This window comes from Caretta caretta, chromosome 1 (genome assembly GCF_965140235.1).
Source record: "Caretta caretta isolate rCarCar2 chromosome 1, rCarCar1.hap1, whole genome shotgun sequence".
Lineage (NCBI taxonomy): Eukaryota > Metazoa > Chordata > Testudines > Cheloniidae > Caretta > Caretta caretta.
In genome coordinates, this window is record NC_134206.1 from 245,051,575 (window position 1) to 245,074,985 (window position 23,411).

A 23,411-nucleotide genomic window follows, 5' to 3' on the forward strand; every position below is an offset into this window, starting at 1 on the left:
GACTTATTTGGGCATAGGCTTTCGTGGGTAAAAAATCCACTTCTTCAGATGCATGGAAGAAGTGGGTTTTTTACCCATGAAAGCTTATGTCCAAATAAATCTTTTAGTCTTTAAGGTGCCACCAGACTCCTCGTTGTTGGTAGAGTGGGATGAAAAGGTATGCACTGACGACCAGGTTGCAACCCTGCAGATGTCTTGGATCGGAACCTGGGCCTGAAATGGGGTCTGAGGTCTCATGGAATGAGCTGTCAAAATGGCAAGCAGTGGAACATTCGCCTGCTCGTAGCATGCCACAGGAGCATGAGATTCTCTGGGCTGAAACCGGTAGGCCTTTCATCCTCTCTGCTATTACCACACAGTTGTGTGGATCTATGAAAAGGTTTAGTCCTCTCGAAGTAGAAGGCGAGGGCATGCCTAACATCGAATGAGTGAAGCCATCATTCTTCTGAATTCTTGAGTGGCTTCGGGAAGAAGACTGAAGCTTGTTTGGTATGGAACTGCGAGATAGACCTTCTGAGGGCTGGTCTACACTAACATTGTAAGTCGAATTAAGTTACGCTAGTTCAGTTACATAAGTTACAGAACTGAAGTTGACGTAACTTAGGTTGACTTACAGTGGTGTCTACACTGCGCTATGTTGATGGGAGATGCTCTCCCGTCGACATAGCTTCCACCTCTTGGGGAGGTGGAGTACAGATGTCGACAGGAGAACACTCTGCCATCAACTTAGTATGTCTTCACCAGACCTGCTAAATTGACACCGCTGCATTGATTGCAGTGGTGCCGATTTAGCCGGTAGTGTAGACATGGCCTGACATAGGGCAGAGGAGCCTGCTCCTCCCTGCTTGTTGATGTAGAACATGGCCGTGGTGTTGTCTGTCAGTACTTGAACTACCTTGCCTGTGATCTGGGGAAGAAACACTTGGTAAGTTAAGCAGACCACTCTGAGCTTCCTGACATTCATATGCAGGGAGAGCTCTTCCTGTGACCACAGGCCCCGTGTCCTGAGGGGATCAAGGTGGGCTCCCCAGCCTAGGTCTGAAGCATCCAACACTAGGGACACTGATGGCTGGGGGAGCAACAAAGGGAACACCTGCCATTGCCAACCGGGGTCCTTCGACCAGCCGAGCACCCGGGTGGAACTGTAAGTACTGAGTCCAAGTGGCATCTTTTCAGTGAGTACACTGAAGCTAACCACGCCTGCAGGGGCCGGTGGTGCAGCCTTGCATGCCATACCACATAGGCGCTGACATTTTTCCCAGTGGGTGCTCCACCCTCACTCTGCCCCGAGGCCCCGCCCCACTCTGCCTCCTCCCCCGAGGCCCCACCCTCCCTCCACCTCTTTCTGTCCCTGCTCTGCCCCTTCCCTCAAGGTCTCATGCCAGCTGCCGAACAGCTGAATGGCAGCCCAGCTGAATGGCTGTGGTTGGTGGATGCTGATCATCCCAACTATTTTTTTCCACGGGTGCTTGGAGTCAGTGCCTCACTTGATTCTCTCCTCACTTGTAGCAGTGTAAATCAGGAGCGACCCCAATGAAAACAGCGGAGTTACACTGGTATAAAATTAATGAAACACAGGTGGTTCATCAGCCTGGGAAGCAGTCTAATGAGTGGTGCTGTGGTTCACCAGCAGGTGTAAACCCAATCTGACAAGCCAGAGAAGGCACGTCGGACTGGCAGTGCCAGTAAGAATCTGAAACGCACTTCTTGAATGGAAGAGGGTACTAAGCAGGGGTGAGTCTAGCTGGCATAGCTATACTGGCAAAGGCGCTGTAGTATAAACAAGGCCTGTATTAACCACGTTTTTGGGCAGTTAATTTCCCTTGTTTCTTGAGGAAGAGGTGTTAGTGAGGGGGTATGATTGGAGGCCACCCGCGGGAGGGGAATGATCTGCCACTTTAGCTACCAGCTCTGCCCTCCTCCTGGTCCCACCATGCCCCCAGTAGGGCTGGAAGGGCCATGGGAAGAAAGGAGGATGGTAACTGATGGGCTGTCTACCAGCTGGAGGCAGCAAGAGGAATAGCAGGGAGCCCCAGACTTTGTATCGACTTCAGGGAGCTAGTGTAAAGGAAGGGGCTCTGCAAAGCCCTCTGCAGTACAGGCATACTGTTGATGTGTGGAATGGCCCATTCAGCTCAGTGGGGTATACTCAGATGAATTAGGATGCTCCAAAGAGATTAACAGTCTAACACAATAGCTCTGGGTGGTGTGAAATGACCCAGTCATCTCAATGGAAGTTCCCCTCCACCTCAGTTTCAGTTGTGGAATACCATTGTTCAAGGTAATCTCACTATGAACATCGGTTTTAGAGCAACTGGAATATTAAAAGCTTCTTCTTACGGGGGGGGAGGGGCGGGCAGGGGGAGAGAACAGTATCTGAGGAACGCCTGAACCAAATTACTCCAAACTTGCACCACTGCCCCTGTTGTGGCGTACCAATATTTTAGATAATCTCATTATGCATGTGGATTTTAGAGTACTATGAAAATTGAAAGAAGCTCATAATGCAGGGGAAGGATATATATTGGGAACCTCTTGATCAAATGGCCTAAATTTGTACCATAAATTCTACCCCAGTCCCTGAATAGCTTTTGAATCATTGCTTCCCCAAAAGGGAAATGGGTGGTGGAAATTATCCACAATTAATCCCAAGAGAATAATATCAGCATCAGAGCCATACTTTGAGCCCCACGTATGTGTAAAAAAAAAAAAAAAGTTATAAGTGTAAAATTTGGATGTTACATTATTTTTTTAGGGGAACTGTATCTCACTTAAACAACCTCAAAAATCTTGACTACTAAACCCACCCTGTGGCTATTTTCAAGACAAGGTTTTTTTGAGGGCCTCTTTCCCCAATCAGCTTTCTCTTACCCTAACCTATTCTGTTGTGCTCCCAGCTCTCTGTTCTGTATGTACATGCAATGGTGGAAAGGGACAAATTTTCACACCCAGATCCAGTCTTTCAGCCCCATCAAGTCGGCAGTTACCCTGATTTGGAGAAATTAGGAATGTAAAGGATCATTTCATTTTTAAAGGTAATCTGTAAAGGGGCAATAACTGAGACTGTACCTTTGTTTGATTTTCTTCTAATGTGTAAAGAAGGCATGACGATTTGGGATTCCATGTGGGTTTTTTTTGTTTATATGTTTGTTTTGGGGAGGGAAGATACATTTATGTTGCCTCCTTTTATATTAAAAATCCAGGTCCTGTCTAGCCTGGGGCTCATGCTTTGTCTAGACTAGAGCTGGTGGCCTTGTTATAATTGGAGCTAGTTGATCATAAATGCTAATTATGTTGATAACTGAGGCGCTCCACAAATGTTTGTTCTGGAGCGCACAGTTTTGTGGTTTGCCCAAGGCTGAGCCCCCATGTCCTGATACTCTGCAAATGTTGGTGTCTAGATTAGCATTTACAGTCAATTACTACAGGAGGACAAATGCTAGTCCAGACAAAGCCTACGATAACAGAACTAGTGAAATGATGACATCACAAGAGTCAAGAGACAGAAAACTGAGCAATGGAAAGGGGAAGAGATTTAAAATCACACTTCGAAAAACTCTGTTTTGTCTGATTTTGTTAACACCTATTTAACTTCAGTGACAAATGAGTATTTTATATAAAGGATGCACGGGTGCAAGGGAGGGATGAGAGAGAGAAATTTCCCCCCAGATTTTTACTATCCTGGGGGGCCAGGACAGCTTCCCCTTCCCTGAAAGAGCTGTATCAATGCACTTTAGTCCCCACCTGAACCATCCGCTATTAATTCCATGACCTGCGCTTCTCTTCAGCAAAGTTATGGCAATCAGGCTGAAACAAACTGTATGATGGTTTCCTGATGGGGGCTAAGATGAAAACAATAAACTTGTGAGATGAGCTCACATCACTACACTGCCCCAGCTAACCTTCTCAGCTACCTCTATTGACAACAGATCAAACGCTCATCTCAGCTGAACTGGTACAACCCTACAAATCAATGGTAATGAATGAATGAAAATTTGGTCCTATATCCAATTGCTTTAGAAATATCAGCAGGGAGAATTATTCAAACACAACCTTCTGGTGCGTATTTTCTAACTTTATACAATAAAAGCAACAATCACAAGCCACATTGCCAGTTGTGAGGGATGTTGTCCAACTCTTATAAACACAGTAAAATATATTAAACATTTTATTATAAGTTAAAAATAAATAACACTCAAAAATAAATGTCCATATTCTGAAGCAAACTTGCCTTTCCACTCAGTATTTAAAAATATAGATTTGGGGCGGGGTGGGGGACAGAGGGAGGTGGAGCCATTAAAGAATTCCATATTTCCATCGGACAGTTCCAATTTTTCATAGAAATTATAATTCTGATTGGGTGAAAAAAAGTCATGTGATTTCTGACAATTTTGTGATATCATGAATCTGAACAGTTACAAAAATTATTATCTTCAGAGTAAACCATTCAACTGAGGTTTTTCCTCAAAGGACTAGCAGCCCTAGTCATAGAATCACCACTTTCAGAGACAGCCATGTCCAGACATCATTCTCCATTTCCTTGGGGTCATTTTCAAGTCATTGTTGGAGACCTAAAAATGGCCACCATTTCTCTCAGCTTTGACCCTGTAACGACCTTTGATGCTCTCTGCTGATCATTGTCACCATTGTCCTGGCTGAGGAGGACCTTATGGGGCATTCTTTAGAGACCATTAATAGTACTCCTTAAGCGGGCTAGATGGGTGAGTGTTGACTAACAAGAGGCACTGCTCCATCCCTTGCCACAGTGGATGAGAACTTTGCCTCTACAGCCCACCCAGCTTGGGAAGTGAGAGACCAGGACATCAAAGGTGCATCTCCCACTTACAGCACTAATGGCAGTGATATGCATCCAACCCAAACATAAATCTTGATTAAAAGAGGGTTTTCACTCATTTTTCAGCATACCCTATAGAAATGATGGGTCTCTAGCAACTTTGGTGATACACAAATGTGCACCCCAAATTTGCCCTCCTTAATTCTGAGTCACATCACAGCTCCTTCTGTGTCACTTCTGCCAATGGGCTTCCACTTCTCTTTCTTCTGCAAGGGGCACAACAGTCCTTCCACTAGCTACGTCTGATCTTTCTCCTGGACTTCCTGCAATCGTTTCTCTAAGCGATCCAGTTTAGCCAGATTCTCCTTCAGCAGCTTACTGTTTGGAACCAGTTGTAAAGCTTTCTCGTAATAGCTACGTGCATTGACGTAATCTCCCTATAAAAGGGGGAAAAAGTGTCATTCATATTCTCTGACATTGAAACATCATTGCCTGAGACCAGCAAGATCCATAATGGATGGAGAAAGCAATTTATAAAGTGTGTATGACATGTTTTGAAACAGCAACACTCCACTCACTATTAAATTGATCAACTGGTATTTCAGAAGGACTCTCTCTGTGCCTAAATTAGGTGAATAGGGACATGGCAAGAAGCAGATTTAAACAATGCTATAATGTCCAAGTAGAAGACATGTAAAATATGAGTTAAACTAATATCTTTAGGACATTCAGAATAATTATGCTACAGTAATCATACAAGTATGAAATCACATGTCTTGTCACGATATTTCCATCAACTGGTGTCAGTATTATGCATTAGACACTATCATCAAGTGGATTAGGTAAGGTGGAATTTAAAGGGCTGATTCTCAACTGCATAGACTGGAAATACTTATCCAACAGTTTAAAAACACACATTGTAGATTATGGGCTAAGCACAGCTTTGCTAATGAAGGAGCACCCCTTTCAAAAGACGGACTATGCTCCCAGCCTTTCCACCTCCGATGTTTTCCTACCCACTTCTTGAATGATCAACCTTTCTCTGAAGGGAGACAGCCCTTCAGGGTTCCATATTGCTGCTATTTTCCCCTCTGATTTAGTGCTCGATCCAGGTGCCCTCCCCCACCATGTCATGCCAAGATCCACTGGATACCTGTGTGATGACAGCCATTTTGACCAACACACCAGGGACTGAACTAGGGCTTTCCAGAGCTAAAGGCACAAATCTCTACAACTTGAGTTAGAGCCAGTATCTCTAGCTGGTGCTGTAACAGACTCGCATCCTCTTTGGATCCAACTCAGCGGGGGGACAAAAAAAGACACACTGAACATGCACTTCTTAGCTGCCTGAAGGCAAGTCCAGCAATGTATTCTGAAGAACAGAAGTAGTCCCTTTGCTTGACAGCCAGCAGAAAAGCAAGGGACTTTCCTACCTTGATATGCTCAATCCCTCCCATGTTCATCCATGCCTGAGCTTGATCTGGGTTCAGCTCCACAGCCACTTTATAGCTCTAAATAAATATGAAATGTCTTCAGGTTAAGATGCTTGTGTCCCTGACTAAAAGCCACATTAGGGGTGAAATAACTCCCCCCCACCAATCTCTTTAAAATATGATTGTTTTCTTTCTTGATTTTTCTTACATACAAAATGTGCGTTGTTTCAGAGTCTTAAGTGGAGACAAATGAAGCGACCATTTCCCCAAAGGGCCTATCTGGGGGAATTTGCTTTGTCTGCAGAGTCCTGCAGGGAATCAAGGCAACTTCCAGGATAGTGCATTATCGTCTGCTGATCCTGACCTGCAGGGATGCTCTGCACTTTACAGCTACCTTCTGCACATGGTATTTACCTTATAAGAAAAGCATCTCCATAACTCCACATCAGCATGTATGTGTGCAGGGAGGGAGAGAACATTGGCAAGGTTTTAACATATGAATGGCTACAGCCTTTCTTACAACACAGATACCTGTGTGCAGATTTAATAAGGACCGTAGGTAGCTTCCCCCTTATTTTGCTTCTACAAAGGTGGAGGGAAATCATTAAAAAAAACTCTGGACTCTGATGATCACTTCTATTTTTGGGACATCATAACTGAGGAGGATTCAAAGAGCGTCTGGACATTTATATGGATTACAAGTATACTCAGAGTTCTAATTAATTATAACAGAGAATTTGGACAGGGTGTTAAACCTTATGATTCAGGACTTAAATTTATGATCTCTAATAGCTAGAGAGCTATCCCTTGGCTTCACAAGTAATCTACCAAATTGGAGGGAGACTTTTTTTGTGTAGGAGTATTTCAAAAAGGAAAGGAGGCGGAGAGAACACTGTTGTAACTTTAACTATGGAATTGATACTACCCTTCCATAATCCCAGCTGTCCTATATGGTGACCAGATGAGCTATATAAGTGAATAAGCAGCATGCATGCTCTCTGCTGAATGTTAATTTCAGCTAGTGAGCTCAGTTCTTGAACTATAAACACAGCCGTGTGCTTTAGAGTGGTTGCTTGCTATACCTCAAAAGCCTTGTCAAGAAGGTTTTGTTCTCTTAGCTGATTTCCTTTAGTAAAAAAGAGCTCCGATAGGACTTTTGGATCCTTTGGTTTTAGCTGCAGAGCTTTATCTATAGCTTCAAGGGCCTGCAGAAAGAGAGAGAGGACACAATATTCTATTCTATCCAGGTTCTTCTCCTGTGCCCATCACTATGGTATTGGAGCACATGAGCCACTGAGCAGTACACAGCATCATCACCCTGCGCCCCAGATTTCTGTTTACCTTGAGGACTCTTACCACATTCAGAAATTGAAACTCTAGTAGCTCACAGCCTGATTTTCCAAGGTGCTGACCAGTCCCCGTCAGCTGGAGTCAGTAGAAGCTGAGTACTCAACACCTCTGAAAAAAAACTCAAGCTCTTGGCCTTCAATCCTATTTCTAGACCAGTGTTTCTCAACAACCAGTCCGTGGATTGGCGCTGGTCCCTGAGAGTTTCCTGACACAGTTCAGGAAGGCAGCAAGCTGGCCCCTTGTATCAAAATGTTTGAGAAACACTGACCTAGGTGAATGGAAGCATCAGATAAAGCAACCCAGCTTTACCTGCACAAAGTGTATCAGTCACTGATGTGGCTACATGCCCTTGCTATGCACATCTCAGGATATGATCTAGCCTTTGGCTGTACAGAGATGAAAATTCATCCCAAGCCCTTTGATTGGGTGTATGGGACAGCAGCACACGGAGTTCACTGTACCTTGCTGTAATGCTCCTGCTTGCTGTAGATGGCTGATAAAAGGCGGTAGCATTCTAGACACTTGGCCTCTTCTGTCACAATATGGTTAGTCATTTTTTCAGCTTCCTTTGTTTGTCCCATCATTGCTAAAACCTGTGCCTAGAGATCAATAGTAAACAAGAGTTTTCATCCCTTTTTATGACACTCCTCTTTCGTCACACGCTGATGTCAAAAGAGCTGTGAAAACTTAGGCTAGCCTGCTTGGCTGGTAAGATCAGAGTCAATACAGTGGGCCCAGCTATCATGCACTGCTAAGCACGGGACCCAGCATCTAGTCCTGGCATCCTGCTTTCTGGCAAGGCAGAAGGTGGAAGTGTTAATGGCAATGGTTCGGCACCACCTGGAGGACAGAAGGAATGACCGGGCTTTGCTCAATAATATGCCCTCAAGTCAACAAGAAGCAGGCCTGGCTGGCTCTGGAGCAAGTCACTTCTGGTCCTCCTCAGCTAGAAGGGTGGTGGCTACAATATGGGACCTAAAGGTGTGAGAAGACAAAAGAGTGGGAGGGCAATTTTCTGGGCTTGGACACAGATGAGGAAGACCCCTTCCTGCCTCAGGACAAAATTAAAACCAAGACTTGCTCAGTTGCCTGCTGTAGGGAAAGCTCACAGTAATTATCATCCATGTGGAAAGAGTGCCAGGCTGAGGCTGAACCCCCTCAAACCCCCACGCCTTGGATAATATTTCTAAATGCTAACATAACCCTGTCACCAACTTTCTCATCACACACTCACCAGTGCCAGTCGAATCTCCTTGTTTGAAGGCTGCAGTGCTGCGGCTTCCCTGTAAACCTGTAAAGCTTCTTCATACCGCCCTGTGTTGTAATAGAGAGCTCCCAGTGGCGACAGAATTTCTGCCTTCCGCGATACTTTCAACGCTCTACATGTTGGGAAGAACGAAATGGCTTCAGGTGATGCTGGGATTGGAGCGTAAAACAAGAGTGGGATTTGCTGTGGGATTTGCCTTGGAAAGGTTAGTGCTCTGCACTGCCAGATCAGAGCCTAAGGGTTGGTCTCATTCTGACCTTTTGCTCCAAGCCAGCCCAGAAGGGAAGAGCTGTAGAGGCAGCATTCATAGTCCCTGATGGGAGAAGGGAGTGCCCCCAGCAGCAATCCAGCTGGCCTGCTAAGGAGCAGAAGGGACAGGTTCGAAGGGAATGGAAATCTGCAGCTGTGGTGCTGAAACTAAGGGTGCTGCCAGAGCCCCTGGCTTGAAGTAGTGTTTATCAACCCAAATACATGGTTTCCGCCTTCAGCACCCACACTGTAAAAATTGTTCCAGAACCACTGGCTGTGGGATGAGGGTGGCAATGCAGGTAAGAAAAGGGAGGTGTTCCAACAAGGAGGCAAAGGAAAGTCCATCCCCTCTTACCCATTGGGAGGAAAATCCCAAAGAAGCTGTTTGTTCAGCACACAGTGCAGTGCTGTATTGCAGAACAGAAGACGCCCTGAAGAAGGCGTGGGTTCTTGGAGGTGTAGGCCTTGGCTCAGGATTGCCTGGCAGTTACATACTCGAATACAGACGTGACAGTCCCTCCCTGGAATGCTTTTAGTGTCATGTGACCAGCATTAACAGTTTACTGATAACAAACCAGAAACCACTGAGCTCATGAACAGAACACCTCTGCAGCTGAAAGTGGCAGAGGATGTCCTGGGGCTGGGCTCAAGAGGACCATAGCAAGGCACTTACTGAACAGTCCAGGCCGGCTGATCGTCAACTGAATCACAGTGCTCTGCGCACCCTCAAAAACCAGCCAGACTCAGCAACAATGGTGAACATGTGTCACTCAGACGGACGGAGTGAGTAAGAAACATTGCACTGGAAGATTAAAATGCTAACAAATCTTCGTAAGGTCTTGTAACAAAGACTGGATGTGGGTGGGGACAAGTGAGGAGTCAGCCTCCCGTCCTGAATCACGGACTCAAAGGGTACATTTACACTGTGATAAAATACCCCTGGCACCAAGTCTCAGAGCCTGGGGTCAGATGGCTCGGGCATGCGGGCTTTGGGCTGCGGGACTACCAGTAGCAGTGTAGATGTTAGGGTTTGGGCTGGAGCCCAGGATCTGAGACCCTCCCCCTTCATGGGGTCTCAGAGCCCAGGCTCCAGCCTGATCTCAAACATCTACACTGCAATTTTATAGCTCTGCAGCCCAAGTCACTTGACTTGGGCCAGCTGCAGCCATGCTCCAGGTCTTTTATCACAGTGTAGATGTACCCATAGATTTTAAGGCCAGAAGGGGCCATTGTATTCATCTAGTCTAACCTCCTGCACATCACAGGCCACAGAACCTCACTCAGCCACTCCTGTACTAGGTAACTAACCTTTGGCTTAGTTACGGACAACCTCAAATCTTGATTTAAAGACTTCAAGATACAGAGAATCCACCATTTACTCTAGTTCAAACCAGAAAGTGACCCATGCCCCATGCTGCAGATGAAGGTGAAACCCCTGCAGGGTCTCTGCCAGTCTGATCTGGGGAAAATTCCTTCCTGACCCTAATTACGGTGATCAGTTAGAACCTAAGCATGTGGGTGAAACCCACCACCAGATACCAGGGAAAGAATTATCTGTAGTAACTCAGCCCTCCCACTCTAGTGTTCCATCTCCCATTGGAGACATTTGCTAATAGCTGTCATGGGTAAGTCATATGCCATTTTAGGCAACCTCATTATACCATCCCCTCCAATAACTTATCAAGCTCAGTCTTAAAACAAATTAGGTTTTTTGCCCCCACTGCTTCCCTTGGAAAGTTGCTCTAGAATTTCACTCCTCTGATGGTTAAAAACCTGCATCTAATTTTAAGCCTAAACTTATTGATGACCAATCTATATCCTATGCCAACAATGGCCCTTAATTTAAAGAACTCCTCTCCCTTCCTAATGTTTCCCCTTTGATGTTTACTTATAGAGAGCAGTCAGGTCTCCCCTCAGCCTTTGTTTGGTTAGGCTAAACAAGCCAAGCTCCTTAAGTCTCCTCTCATAAGGTGGGTTCTCCATTCCTCAGATCATCCTAGTAGCCCTTCTCTGCACCTGCTCCAGTTTGAACTCATCTTTTGTAAACATGGGAGACCAGAATTGCACACAGTATTCCAGAGGAGGTCTCCCCAGTGCCTTGTATTATGTCAATAACACTTCCCTGTCTCTACTGGAAATACCTCGCCTGATGCATCCTAGGACTGCACTAACCTTTTTTTCATGGCCACATCACATTGGCAGCTCATAGTAATCCTGTGATCACGCAGTACACCTAGGCCTTTCTCCTCCTCTGTTGCTTCCAACTGATACATCCCCAGCTTAGAGGGAAAATTCTTGTTGTTAGTCCCTAAGTGCACAACCGCTTTGCACTATTAAGTTTCATCCTATTTCTATTACCTACCGTTTGTACCAAGCTTCAGCCTCTTTGTTCTGCCCCAGAGAGCGGTAGAGCCTGCCCAGGTTCACCATGGCCACATAATGGTTTGGGCTGAGCCAGATGGCCTGCTGGTAGTGGGACACTGCTCTCTCAGGAGCCCCTGCAAAGCAAAAGACTGTTAGGCTGGTGCCTTAAGGAAGTCTCAAACGTTTCAGCACTAAATCAGGCTTCTGATTCTTTAGAATCATCATCATCAGTTGCAAAATACTCCTTTCATCAGTGTTCAGTGTACTTGGAAGGTGGGAACCATCATGAGAGAGAAATCCGGTCTCATCTCTTCTTGAAATGACGCACAAAGGAAAATTGCCATTCAAATAAAAGAGTAAGGGGAAAATGAGATTTAGGAGCCTAACTTTAGGCACAAATTTAACCAGCTGTAAAGGACAGAGGCTGAAAAAAAATGTAGACAGGACAAACAGCTCCAGTTTTAAAATGATTGTGGCTACTGAGGGAAATATTTTTTTTCTGATAGAAAGTGGGAGCAGCAAATGGCTACTGGGTTACAAACAGTAGTTGAAAGGACAGTTAGACTCACAGAATGGGAACAGAGAGAAGTCGTCTCTCAAATCCAGGTAATCTGGAATAAGAAAAATAGTAACTAAAAACTAATTTGACAATAAATATAGTCAAAACTTAGAGAAAGGGTATTTCAATCCTACCCCTACAGTGTTATTACTTCTTTCCACTCAGAATTACTGTTGTGAAGGCTAAACGGGACAACCATGCATTTTTAATATTTGGAAAAAAAGATTAAAATCCAGCAGCCATACACAAATAATAACCTACTCCACAGTTTGCAACAATGGCAGGCTACTGATTCCCTTTTGGGTGGCTGTGGGCACACACAGACTTTGCACTCAGGACTCAAAAGGCACCTGGGGCAGACTCCAACAGATCACTAATCCCCACGCCGTGTAGTTATTTTCAGGGTTTAGAATGTATTGGTAGAAAATGCTTGTTTTGTAGAATATAATCAAGATGTCTATGCTTCAGAGGAACCATTGGGTGGCACTGTGTCACTGCATTTTACCTATCTACACACAAAATAACAAATGCGATTCTGAAATCCACCAGATCAGACACAAATACAAAACAAAATATTGTGCAAGTTACTTGAAAAATTATAATCATTCTTCTGCACCTCACGTTTTAAAAAAATGCTGAAGTTCATTCTGTGCTGAAGAAAGGTGCCAGATTGCTAGTCCTGGGAGTGAATTTGTCTTTATAATAATTTTATGTACAGCCTCTCATACTGAAGGATCTCACCATACTTTACGCACATACACACTGCATATTAACTACAAAATAAGCATAGGCATAGTTGCAATCACCAACATCCCAGCAATGCAAATATGAAAACTTCAGTAGATGTTAACTCAGCGATGTTGCATATCTTGGGCCAGTTTCTCAGCTGGTGTAAATCACCATAGCGGGAACGGTCTATTTGCAGCTGCTGAAGATCTGTCCCTTCATATGTTTTATGACAAATCATTTCACAGCAAACAGCAATATATTAAACTATATTTTTAGCCAGAAAAAAACAGTACACATGTGCAACAGGGCTAGAACCTAAACTTAATCACAAAAAAGTAGGGAATACTTATCTGTACAACATAGAACATTACATTAACACTTTTTTCTATTCTATTTCCTTGAATTTTTAAAGGAAAGCAAGAGAGAAATCCATAATGAGAATGATAAGCACTTAAAATACCTCAAAGCCAGCAGAGGACATAACCCTTCAGGGTAGAATATTCAGTGATGGCCTAACACTGCCCCCATTGATGAGCAGATGAACAATGAATGCTTTAGAAGATTCCATCTTTGAAGTGCCTTAATATTTACAGTGGAGTAAGCACTTAACCCACAGCTAATGAGAGAACTTAAGTCTTTAAGGCCAACTAATGCCTACATATTAGGTGCACCTTTAATAGGTACACACTTACGCAGGAGGGAGGAGTGCATCTCATTATCGGTGTGCCCACTGAGGGCTTCTCTTCACTGCAGAGATAACATGAGTTTTAACTTTAGTATTGTCCCTAACTTGAGCCCTATCTACACACAAAAAGCTGTAGCTTAAGGGCAGTGGTGCTTCTAATTTGAATTAGCTGGCCCGGGAAGGAGAATTCAAATTAGCGCATCTCATCAACTGCTAATCCAGTCACGCTATGCGGCTTGCATGTTATTTGAAGCATGGCCACTGTCACTCAAGGTAGGCTAACTGGAGAGGAGTAAACTTGAGGGTAGATTGCTCAAATTAACTTTCAGTGACTTAACATCTGTGACTTAACACAATTTTCCATTGCATAAGTGCAGTAGCCATTTTTCAAACATTCATAACTTTATTGTCCAGTTGTCTTCAGACTTGGTCATATCCACAAAAGGATTATTTACATTTCAAGTTTCAAAATTCAGCCTTTTTTTTTTTTAAAGTTATGTGTGGGGGAAACTGTATGGCAACAGAACAGGAACAAATTACCCTTTCCCTTTGCAGAATGAACAAGTGCAAAGAGAAATGGATTCGTGCTAAATTGAAATGGAACCTCAAGAATGGAATAGGGCATCTTGGCAGCTTCACACAACAGTTTAGGACTAGAAGGGAAGTTTGAACTTTGTCAAGACACAAGGGTAAAATCTCTACTTCTGCCTTTAACACACTGATTTCTTTCATGGCCCCACATATTCAGCGCTTTTGTTTTCTACTGGCAGCAGTACAGTGCCCACTAACATCAGACAAGAGTGAGGGATCTGTACCAACTCAGAAGGAAGAGTGCCACCTGCAGAATCACAAACACCACTTCTTCTCGATCCTGGCTTTCCAAGGACTCCCTTCCAAGTATTAACTGAGTCTGCCCCTCTTTAACTTTAGATGTGAAAACAGCATAGCCTGAAGCACAGAATGGGTATCGGCTATGTCTGCAGTACTTCATCAATGTCTCAACCCAGTTCTGCAGGGACCACCTCTAGTAGCGAGAGGGTAGTTTCTGTGTCTGTCAAAACTTGGACTTGCTTCTAAAACTGCCAATAAAAGGTGCCAGTTGGGGTGGTGATTTTTATTATGTGGATGCCAGGAACTGCCCAGGGCCATGGAAGCTGGATTTGAACCAATAGCATAGAAGTGAAAGGCTCTGTATCCCATTACCAATCCGCTGAGAAATCCATTCTCCCCACAAGAGTCGTAAGTTTTTGTTTTGCCAAATGATGGTAGTGTCAAAGCTTTGTTTATTTTAAAGCAGTGGCATTCAGCTTCTTTGTCACTGAGCAGAGTCACAAACAGCCACAAAAGTGACATGGGTGTGTCTGTCTGTCTCTCTGTGGCTTTGAGTGGTCATGTGTTCCTGGGGAAATTATCACACGATCGTCAGGCCACTGTGTGAGGCATTGCTCATCCTTGAGAATATAGCTGCAGGCACTGGTATGGCGAGACAAATGTGGCAGGAAACACACTGAGAATCACTGCTGTACAGTGTTAGCATTTGTTACAAATCTCTTCAAACCTCAGCATTGTGGTCAGTCTCAAGAGAGCAGGGACAGTCTGTATTTATTAGGAGTTTTACAAGCTACAATGTAAGTGTGTCCATCCTCTGCTCTGGGAGCCCTTGACAATCTTTAAAAAATACACTACTAAATAAACCAGACCCACTCAAGACAGCAAATAAGCCAGCAACATAAATCTGCTAGCTCCATCTCACTTACCAGTATCAACTAAGAAAACACCATAGTTATTATGCAGATCAGAGCTCTCTGGACAATTCTCTATCCCAGCCTGATAAACCTCCTGGGCTTCTTTAAATTGTTCCTTAAACAAAGGAAGATTTGTTATTCGTGGTAACACCAGCTTTGTTACTGCATACAGATATTTCATGGAAATGCCTTGTTATCATCACACACAACTTCAACAGTCCATGTCATTTCATCTCGGTATTCAGGGGCTGTGCACATAGGGTGAACTCTTGTTCCCTATTAAAATCAATGGGAGTTACTCCATTGACTTCAGTGGGGCTAGGATTTCACTCACAGAGTCAATGTTTGCCAACTGTTACCTCACAGGGGTACTAGCAATTACCTCCACTTCCCCATACATTAAGAACAGGAGATAGCTGTGGTAACTGTGTCACAGTTGCTGGTAAATGTTGCCAAACAGCAATTATTCACTCAGTTCCAGCCCTGAGTGGTTGTCCTGGTGTCAGGGGCATGCACAAAGTGGGGGTGGGGGTGGGGGGGGAAGCAGGGGCACCACCCCTGTGTGTTCCTGCAGCCCCGGGGAGGGAGGAAGCAACAGGGCATCTGGCTGCCAGCAGAGCTCCTCCTCCCCCGACAGCTGCAGCTTCTCCTTCCCTGCTGTTGGAGTCCCCGGTGTTTCCTCTGCCGCCAGCCCGACTTACTCAGCAGACATCTGCAAAGCAGGCAGCAACACTGGGACTCCAGCAGCAGGGAAGGAGAAGCTGCAGGCTGCATCTGTAGGGTTGTGGGGACGACCCTGCAGCCAGCCACCCTGCTGCTTCCTCCCTTCCCTGGGCTGCAGGGGGAGTGGCTGCCTCCTCGCCGCCAGAGGCCTCCAGAGAAATGGGGTTGGGCATGTGAAACTTTCATTTGTGTGTGTTTAATGTGCCCCTCCAAAAGTATTCTCATTTAAATTCCTGCACATGCCCCTGCAGTACCTGGTGTGGATTGTTGAATAAAATGGGTTCCAAGGCGTAAGGCAGTGATACGCAGACCCCAGTGGCTCAGGAGACAAATTAGCAATCAACATTACCCCAAAGAGCCACAATAGTGTGAATTAATTTACTACAGTACAATTCATATTTCAACAGCAGGGCAGGGGAAATATTTAGTTTTTATATATAGAATTCTCACAGCAGATAAGTGAATAATTTAGTGCAAGTTGATAACTTAATTGGTTAATAATATAGTAAAAGCACCCTGATTGGTTAATAACTTAGACCGGTTAACAATTAAATCACACTGTGTTTTAATATCATGTGTTGCAAAGAGCCACAGGAGACACATTGAAGAGCCACTTGTAGCTCGTGAGTTGCAGTCTGAGTATCACTGGTCTAAGGCATGGTCTATATCTAAAATGTAAGTCGCTCTAGCTACATTGCTCAGGGCTATGAAACAATTCACACCCTGTGTGATGTAGTGAGGTTGACCTAACCCCCACGGTAGATGCAGCTAGATTGATGGAAGAATGTTTCCAATGACCTAGCTACTGCCTCGAGGAGAGTCAGACTACCTACATCAACTGAAAAAAACCTTCCATCGACGCAGGGAGTGTCTGGACTATAGTGGCACAACTAGAGCACCGTAGCTGCGCGGCTGCAGCCTCTATTGTAGGTAGACACACCCTACGGCTGCTCTAAGTTATTGTTGAATACATGCTGCTATCTTGTCTGCACACCCCTGCACTACATTAACAGGATCAAATGAGCCCAAAGGAGCATTTGCAGCTCCCCATAGATTTCAATGGGATCTGTGGGTGTTCAGCACTTCCGGAAGATCAGGCTATAATTCTTTGTTTTGTAATGCACCTGGCGACACCCTGCGTACGAAAGGCACGCTGTTACCCACCTTCTAGCTAGTGTGAATTTCATGAGTATGCAGCCAGACACTATGAGGAGAATAAGGTCTTTAATTCTGATCGAATAGCAGTTATCAGGTTTCCCACTTCCCACAGTCCAGCTGGTATGAGAAAACTACCTGCTTGCTCATACATAAGAGTGTTAAAGAATTACTGTTTTTTCTCTCCCCTCTCAGTTCATACATTTGCTGTGGGTGATATTATTTAATGCTTGTGAAAGGAAAGCATTTTAATGGTGAGAGCCAAACATGGTGCAGATAGATGTTGTGCAAATTTCTGCCACCCGCTCTGTTGCTGTTCCTGCACCTTAAAAATCTGGAACAACCCTGCAATGACAGACCAGGGCCTCTTCCTGAGACTCCCAAATGAGATCAGCTGTTTGATAATCTTGTGAGACCACCAAGAGGGATTTTCACAACCAGGATTTGAATCTAAGTTTAAAATAGCAAAAGGCTATTAACCCACTGCACCACTTTAGTCCCAATCAATTATATAATATATATTTGCAAATAACTGATTATGCTTTGTTACAAGGATCTTTAAACCAAGATACTCAAAAGTGACCAGCCTTTTTGGGTGCCCCAGTTGACACACTCTAAAAGGAGCCTGATTCTGGGTGCTCAGGACTTTTCAGAATGAGGCCGCTGTAGAGTGCCAAGTTGGGCACTGGAAAATGTTGGCTGTAGTATCTTCTCACAGCGGAATTTCCTAATACCTGGAGTGGACCAGAATGTTTTTGCTTCTTGACACAGATTCAAATTCTCCTCTCAGTCGTTACACCAGTGAATCCCAGAGCTTATTCACTGGACTTACTCTGGATCTAGAGTGGTGTAACTGAGAGCAGAATATGGCCCACACATTTTTTTTAAATGCACCAGCTCGTCTCTTCATATTCATTTAAGAAATGGGAAGCTGAAATTAATGGCATTTGAAAAAATATGACTTGATGAAAGCAAATGGCTGTCATAGTTAAGTGCTTTCACATTTACCAGCAAAAAAGATAGGGTGTGATAACACACAGAAACATTCTTAAACATGTTCAGTTTGCATATCCCTATATGGAATTACCACCCCCTTGTATTCTACCAGGGAAAATAAGAAGTACAGTTAGCATCATGAATTCTTAACTAAAACAAAGGGCAGCTTTCGGAGAAAATCCTCTGTTAGGACTTGTCTACCCTTAAAACGCTACAGCGCACAGCTGCACTGCTGCAGTGCTTCAGTATAGATACTCTGTACGCCGACGGATTGATGAATTCGTCAAGATTTTGATGAGATTTAAACACAACATTTCTGGGAGCTTTTAATTTGCCTTCTCAGCCTGTAGGGTGAGTTCAGGTCACATTTTCTGGCTTTTCTCTGCAACCACAAGGGCTAGAAATCTCCTTGTGAAAAAGAAAAAAGTGGAGATTCTCACAAAACAACTTGACTCCGGAAGCTGAAGTCTGAAGAAGAAACATCAAATATCATGAGTCGCAGGATAAAACCAGGAGAGTTGGCAATCCTGCGGAGACCGGAGTAAATCAGCACAAACTCCAGTGAAGGCAGTAGAGTTGCATCACTGTAAAACTGGTGATATCACACTTTCTGAGATCACAACCATTTCCATGGCAACATATTAGCATGGCACAAACAACCAGCTGCAACTGAGACCAAGCAGGGGGAGGAGTTGGGCTCTCAGTGAGAGAGGCATCTTTGCTTAATGGCGCAAATATCTTCATAAACAGCAAAGGGAACATAGGAAGCTTTGACCAAGTGAAACTGTGTGTTGTGTAAGTGTTCTCCTGTTGAGTCTGCTCTGGTTTGAAAGTCACCTTGTAAGGGACTAGAAGACATTGAATTACGGCAGTCTGTACTAAATCCCTTGAGCATGAGACTTTCTTCTTAAGAGCATCTTTTACAACTCCAGGAGCAAAGTAACTTTCAGGCCTATTTCAAATTCATAGCTCTCAAATTACTGGGGAACATACTGTGTAGGACCAAGGCAATCAAGATGCCATCTCACTGTGTCACTCCCACCTGCTCTTGCCTTCTTTAGCCATCACGCACCACCTCAGAGACAGTAGTTTGTCAGAAGCATGGTTATTTCATGAGAGCTAATTAAGTGTGCAACTTCTAGTAACTCCAACCCCCTTTTCAGACATGTGCGAGATAAAATTCTTGTAATACTCCCTCCCTCACAGCTAGACACCATTTTTTAAAAAAAAAATTGTTACTGGGATAAGTTTTGCATATTGTGTGTTAAAAGTATCCAACAATGCAAAAATGTGTGTTCCAAATTATGCTCCAAATAGAAAGAACAAAGGCCATGAACTTAATTCCTTTTAAGAACTACAAATAATACATTTCTTTAAAAGGAAGAAATCAGACTGCAACTGAAAAATGAGTTCTAATTTCTCCTTCCCAACACATATATCATCAGGCCAATGCTGGCAGAATTTCCTGTACTGTATTCCTCAAGGAGCTTTGCACAGTTAGGGTCTGACTCTGCAGCCCTTAATCATGTGGAATAGAACTTACTTGAATGAGCAGTCCCATGGAAGTCAACAGGTCTGTTTCTGTAAGCGGTACGCAGTACAAGGACTGCAGAGTCAACTATTAATCTTGTGTGGTTTGAAATGTGGAGGTGTTAAGAAGCTAAAGGAAGTTGTTACCATCTGGGGAAACGGTACAGACCATCTTTTTTTTCCTCCACTTAGTCAACAACCCACAAGAGGATGGACAAACTGTGTGTGGAGTAGATCCATTATTAGTGGACTTTGCATTTCTAAGTCAAGGGAACTACAGCTAAGGACATTTCCTTTGGACATACGGCCTTACAACACTATATTGTTTAATTGTCCTGACAACCTTATGACCAGTACTTCTAATCATTCGGCCTCCTTTTCTGTACGCTTTATGGTACAGTCTTTAATTGCATGGTCACAAGCTACTTTTTCCACAGGACCCCTGCTTTATTCAGTGCACAGGATGGACCTGCCCTAGGGATGAATGAGGACTGTAGAGAGAAGGAAATTGTCATCTGTTGGACCCTTGCCTTATTTGTTGCAGAAGTTGGAAGGTGTGTAGTGAATGAGGCAGGGGATTGTAGGAAGAGAAAGGACAGTCTCATGGTTAAGGCAGTTGAATGCTGCCTTGGGAATTATATTCTAGTCTTGTCTCTGCCACAGAGTTCATATGTGATGCTAAAGTCACTGAAACCCAACTTTTCACAGGTGGACACTGATTGCGTGTTCTCATTTTCGGAGAGTCCAACTTAAGATCCTGGGATCTGATTTGCAGAACCGCTGAGCACTCTCAGTTGCAAGTGAAATCAATGAGAGCTGCATTTTGAACATACAAAGTGCTATGTGATGCTATGTTCTCTAAAAAATCAGGTCCTGAATGTCTCAAATTCGGCACCCAAAATTACTGGATACTTTTGACCTTAATCTCTTTGTGCCTCAGCTCCCCATCTGTAAAATGGGGATAAAACCCACTCATGTCACAGGAGTATTTTGAAAAAAAAGTAAATATTTGTGAAACACTCAGATATTATAGTGATAAGCGCAGCAGAAAAGCCCAGGAGGAAATTAATAATTTCTGTTTCAGAATGGGGTTTGAACAATGTGCAGTAAGCAGGCCTAGAACCACATATTGAGGAGAAAACAAAACACTGAACAACTGTGCATTAAGTGAAGACTATCCATCCTGCACATTGAGTGAGGCAGTGGTCTTGTGTAAAAACAGTACGCGATCACATAATTAAAGACTGAATCATAATGCATATGAAGAAGGGGGACCGAATTAAGATTGCCCAAGCAAGCTTAATTCTGGCACTTCCTAACTTTTGAGTGCTTGACTTCGCACCCTTAATAATGTTCTTTTAAACACTGTGTTTTTTGTATGTAATGTATTGTATAGTTTGCCTATTATCACACTCTAGGTGCGCTATGTAATAGATCATGATTTCTCTATAGCTTCAATAACTTGAAAAGCTTTCTGATTACATTAAAAGAGTTCACACTGTACTAACATAACCTCAAATCAGCTCCATCAAATTACTATCTCAAAGTGGGTTTGCCATTCTGAAGCAATTTATTCTAAAATACACCAGCTGTCATACCCAGATATTCACAGAATTACATTTTTAAAAACAGATATATGATAGGGATGGGACAGGTCAGGGATGCAACCCCATGCTTTGGATGTCCCTAAACCTTCAGCTGCCAGAATCTGGGACAGGATGACAGAGGATGGATCACTTGAAATTGCCCTGTTCTGTTCATTCCCTCTGAAGTATCTGGCATTGACCACCGTCAGAAGACAGGATGCTGGGCTGGATGGACCATCGGTCTGACCCAGAATGGCTGTTCTCATGTATTGGTGAGAGAGTTTTTATTGTATTCAGACAAAAATTAGGCATGTCAAAAGGTAACATCAATGCATCGTGCATAGAAGGAATGAGCTACCCAAGTGTAAATGTTACTGGTTACCTGTTCAGCCAACAGGGAAGCAAGACTTGAGTAAGCATCGGCAAACTCTGGACCATATTTTATGGAATCTCTCAATAAGAACACAGCTTCCTCTTTCTTCCCTTGGGACCTGCAAGTCATAAAAGAAACAAAGTTCTTTTAACAACATGTTTAGGTCACCTATAGATTAAATACTTCAAAAAGACTTCAAAGTCCCTGTCTTGTTCTTTTCAACAAAGACTAACTAATTAACTCTGGCCTTCTATCCACAGTCTAGGTAACCAGAATCTCCTGAGGCAGTATAAAATTCCATAGCCTCTCTGTCAGCGGGAGGAGGAAAAGTCAAGAACTGAAGTTATCGGATACATGGTAAGTTTGTACCTTGGCACCTGCAGATTCCTTGTATGGATTTCTAGAGCTTGCTGTGAAATATACAAGTTCAACACAAAGATTCTTCTCCGTCTACAGCACTTCTCTATATATTTGGGGTGGGGGGAGGCAGGGGAGATGACCAATATGTGCCATTGGGGGGAGCAAGGGAAAGGGCAGAATAAGGGCAGTAACTTCACAAGACGTTACTGAGCATGCTCAGTCTGTGTGAGCAGCAAAAATGAAGGCACATGACCCCGCATGCCCTCCTCCCCTGCAACACGTTGCCTATAGTGGGACCTGTTTTCACAGTAATTGCTGACATCAGCTGGACAAACCTACCAGGAAACTCTCAGAGTGATTTGAGAAGAGATAAGAGAATCCCTTTAAGAAATGGTAATGTGGGGTCTCATCTCTGCAGCAGCCGTTCACTGGCAACTTTTGCAGCATTCCAGCTCTGTTGGCAGGGAGGGGCATGAAAGCTGGCTGAGCTCCTCTGGTTATTCCTCTTTTGACAGGTGTGGAGTAAACCAAAATACAGCATGATGCTTTGGTAATTTGTGCGGTTTCCCCTTCCATGTTATAAAGAGAGAAGGCGGTTTTAGGTGGAGTAGTCAGGGAAGGTTCTAGAACCAGCCATGATTGGGGAAGCCACGCGAAACACAACTTTAACTCTTCAGGAGTCAGCTCTATGAAGGCCAATAAGCCAATAAGGCCATGTGGTAGAGGAGAGGCAAGAGGCATCCACTCAAATATCCTTTACATCATGTGTATCTCTCAAGATCTTTAGGTTAAGGGAACCCAACCTCTGGTTTCTTCTGTGGGAGCAGAAAACCTGCCCACTACAGACAAAAATAATCATGGAACTTCTGAGAGTTTCAACTAAAAGCATGTCCTCTCCCTGATGCAGGTTATTCTCATATAAGGGAGTTTGGAGCCAACAGGATTTTCCTGAACGGATTAGACCTTTGGCTCCATTACTGTGGTAGTCTGGCTACAGTGGTGGCCATTATCTGATGCTTCAGATGAAGGCAAAACAGATAAGTCGTAATGCATACAAGTGAACTCTGCAGTATTCTACATGGCATGAAAACATTTCACATTGTCTACATAGTAATCAGTACATGCCATATTCTCACCTTGCAAAAATACAAACATAATGGTTTATAAAATTATGGAACTCCAGCCACATTTGTCTTTAATTCTGGAGTCTATAAAGAGGACAAATCTATGAAACTCTGACTGGTCACGAGTTAGATATAAGTCAAAGGCAAGCTAATGAAAATTTCATCAGAGCACAATGCCCTGCCCCTGACATGGAACTCTCCCACAGAAGCCATTAGGAAGTCACTTGCCTTATGGGAAGAAATGTCTAGGGTTTAGAACAGTGGGCTGCTAGTCAGGACGCTTGGGATCTATTCCCGTGTCTATCACTGACTCACCTGGAAAAGGTCACTTATGGGAAACCTCTCTCTGCTTCTGCTTCCCCCATCCACAAAATGGGGATAATAAAAC

The 23,411-nt window shown here is 43.9% G+C and overlaps 1 protein-coding gene across 3 annotated transcripts in view; it reads right to left on the reverse strand.

Annotated features, from left to right (window-relative positions):
* Positions 1 to 1,339: 1,339 nt before the first annotated feature.
* The window catches only part of TMTC1 (transmembrane O-mannosyltransferase targeting cadherins 1), a 179,519-nt gene continuing 157,447 nt past the window's right edge, over positions 1,340 to 23,411 (reverse strand). For all 3 annotated transcript variants that reach the window (XM_048829275.2, XM_048829284.2, XM_048829264.2), the window contains 8 exons: positions 21,549 to 21,657; positions 15,189 to 15,291; positions 11,457 to 11,592; positions 8,813 to 8,957; positions 8,040 to 8,177; positions 7,311 to 7,433; positions 6,229 to 6,306; positions 1,340 to 5,232 (listed from right to left, as the gene is read on the reverse strand). In XM_048829275.2, coding sequence (XP_048685232.2) covers positions 5,092 to 5,232; positions 6,229 to 6,306; positions 7,311 to 7,433; positions 8,040 to 8,177; positions 8,813 to 8,957; positions 11,457 to 11,592; positions 15,189 to 15,291; positions 21,549 to 21,657 — 973 coding nt within the window. In that variant the 3' untranslated portion in view covers positions 1,340 to 5,091. The remainder of the gene's footprint in view (positions 5,233 to 6,228; positions 6,307 to 7,310; positions 7,434 to 8,039; positions 8,178 to 8,812; positions 8,958 to 11,456; positions 11,593 to 15,188; positions 15,292 to 21,548; positions 21,658 to 23,411) is intronic.